At 69.7% G+C, this 1,276-nt stretch overlaps 1 protein-coding gene across 1 annotated transcript; it reads right to left on the reverse strand.

Moving 5' to 3' along the window:
- Positions 1-3: 3 nt before the first annotated feature.
- On the reverse strand, positions 4-1,020 carry LOC119343078 (F-box protein AFR-like; the record flags this gene model as incomplete). The annotated part of the gene is made up of 1 exon (XM_037614264.1): positions 4-1,020. A coding segment is annotated over one exon (1,017 nt), but the record flags the coding sequence as incomplete, so codon positions are not given.
- Positions 1,021-1,276: the final 256 nt, after the last annotated feature.

Consider the following 1,276-nt stretch of genomic DNA (forward strand, 5'->3'; position numbering starts at 1 on the left):
GACCTGCGCGTTGCACGGCGCCAGCCCGACGAACTCCTCGGGGCCCTTGACGACCTCCCACTCCACCCGCTCCTCCTCCGTGCCGGTGCCGTGGTTGGCGGCGGACACGACGGTGCCGACGGCGACGTCGAGGCCCGCGCCGACCACGTAGATCCTGCGCCGGCCGCCGCCGACCTCCTCCAGCTGGCCCGCCACGACGTGCGGCCGCCGCACCTCCTGCGGCACCCCGCCGCCGGCCACCATCCGCCACTCGTCCCGCGGCTCGTCGTACCGCTTCAGCCGCCACTCGCCGTACTCGGCCACGATGTACATCCGGCCGCCCGACACGGCGCAGGAGCCCGTCCACCCCTCCCGCATCCCGCGCGCCATGTCGGACCACGCGTCCGCCGCCGCGTCGTACACCGCGCCCCGCGGCGCGCGCTCGAACGGCCACGCCCACCCCTCCGTCACGTACAGCTTGCCGCCCGCCGCCGCAGCGTCGTACCTCGCCACGGCCGGGCCGCCACGGGGAGCCGTGGGCGACCAGCGACCGGCCTCTGGGTCGAACACCTCCGCCTCTCCGTCCTCGCCGGCCACCACCACGCGCCCGCCCACCTCGTCGGCCGCCATGTAGCCCCTCGCCGTCCTCATGCCGGCCACCTGCCCCCACCCGTTGGTCGCCGCGCTGTAGACGGCCACGCTGCTCACGGCCTTGTCGCCGCCCTCCTCCACGCCGCCGAGCACGTAGATCTCGCCGCGCGCGGGGAGGCCCACAACGGCGAATGAGCCGGCCGCGGCGCCGCAGGGGACCGGGGGCAGCAGCAGCCAGTGGCGGGAGAAGGGGTCGAGCGCCTGGCACTGGAGGCGGCGTGAGACGGGGTCGAAGGTGAAGGCGAAGAGGAACGGCAGCGAGAGCGAGACCGTCGCCGCCGGCGGGGCCGAGCCCTTGGTCTTGGCGGCGGCCCCCGGCACGTCGGTGAGGAACCGGTTCCAGTTGGAGGAGACGGTGCGGAACAGGCGGTGGTAGAGAAAGGGAGGGGGCTAAGTGAAAAACTCACGGCGCTGACCAGCCAGGCCACTTGGCATCCACTTGGCGAGTTTTGGTTGGCTGTGGACTAAACTTGCACATCCATGACAAGTTCAGGGACCAAATAATCCACTTTTGCAACTTCAAGGACCAAACCATCACCTGACATGCAAGTTCAGGGACCTGCAGTGCTATTACCTCTTATGTGAGACACATTAGTACCGGTTCGATTTTGGCCCGGTACTAATGGTATCATTAGTACCGGTTCGA

The sequence above is a fragment of the Triticum dicoccoides genome, unplaced genomic scaffold (genome assembly GCF_002162155.2).
Source record: "Triticum dicoccoides isolate Atlit2015 ecotype Zavitan unplaced genomic scaffold, WEW_v2.0 scaffold114815, whole genome shotgun sequence".
Classification (NCBI taxonomy): Eukaryota; Viridiplantae; Streptophyta; class Magnoliopsida; order Poales; family Poaceae; genus Triticum; species Triticum dicoccoides.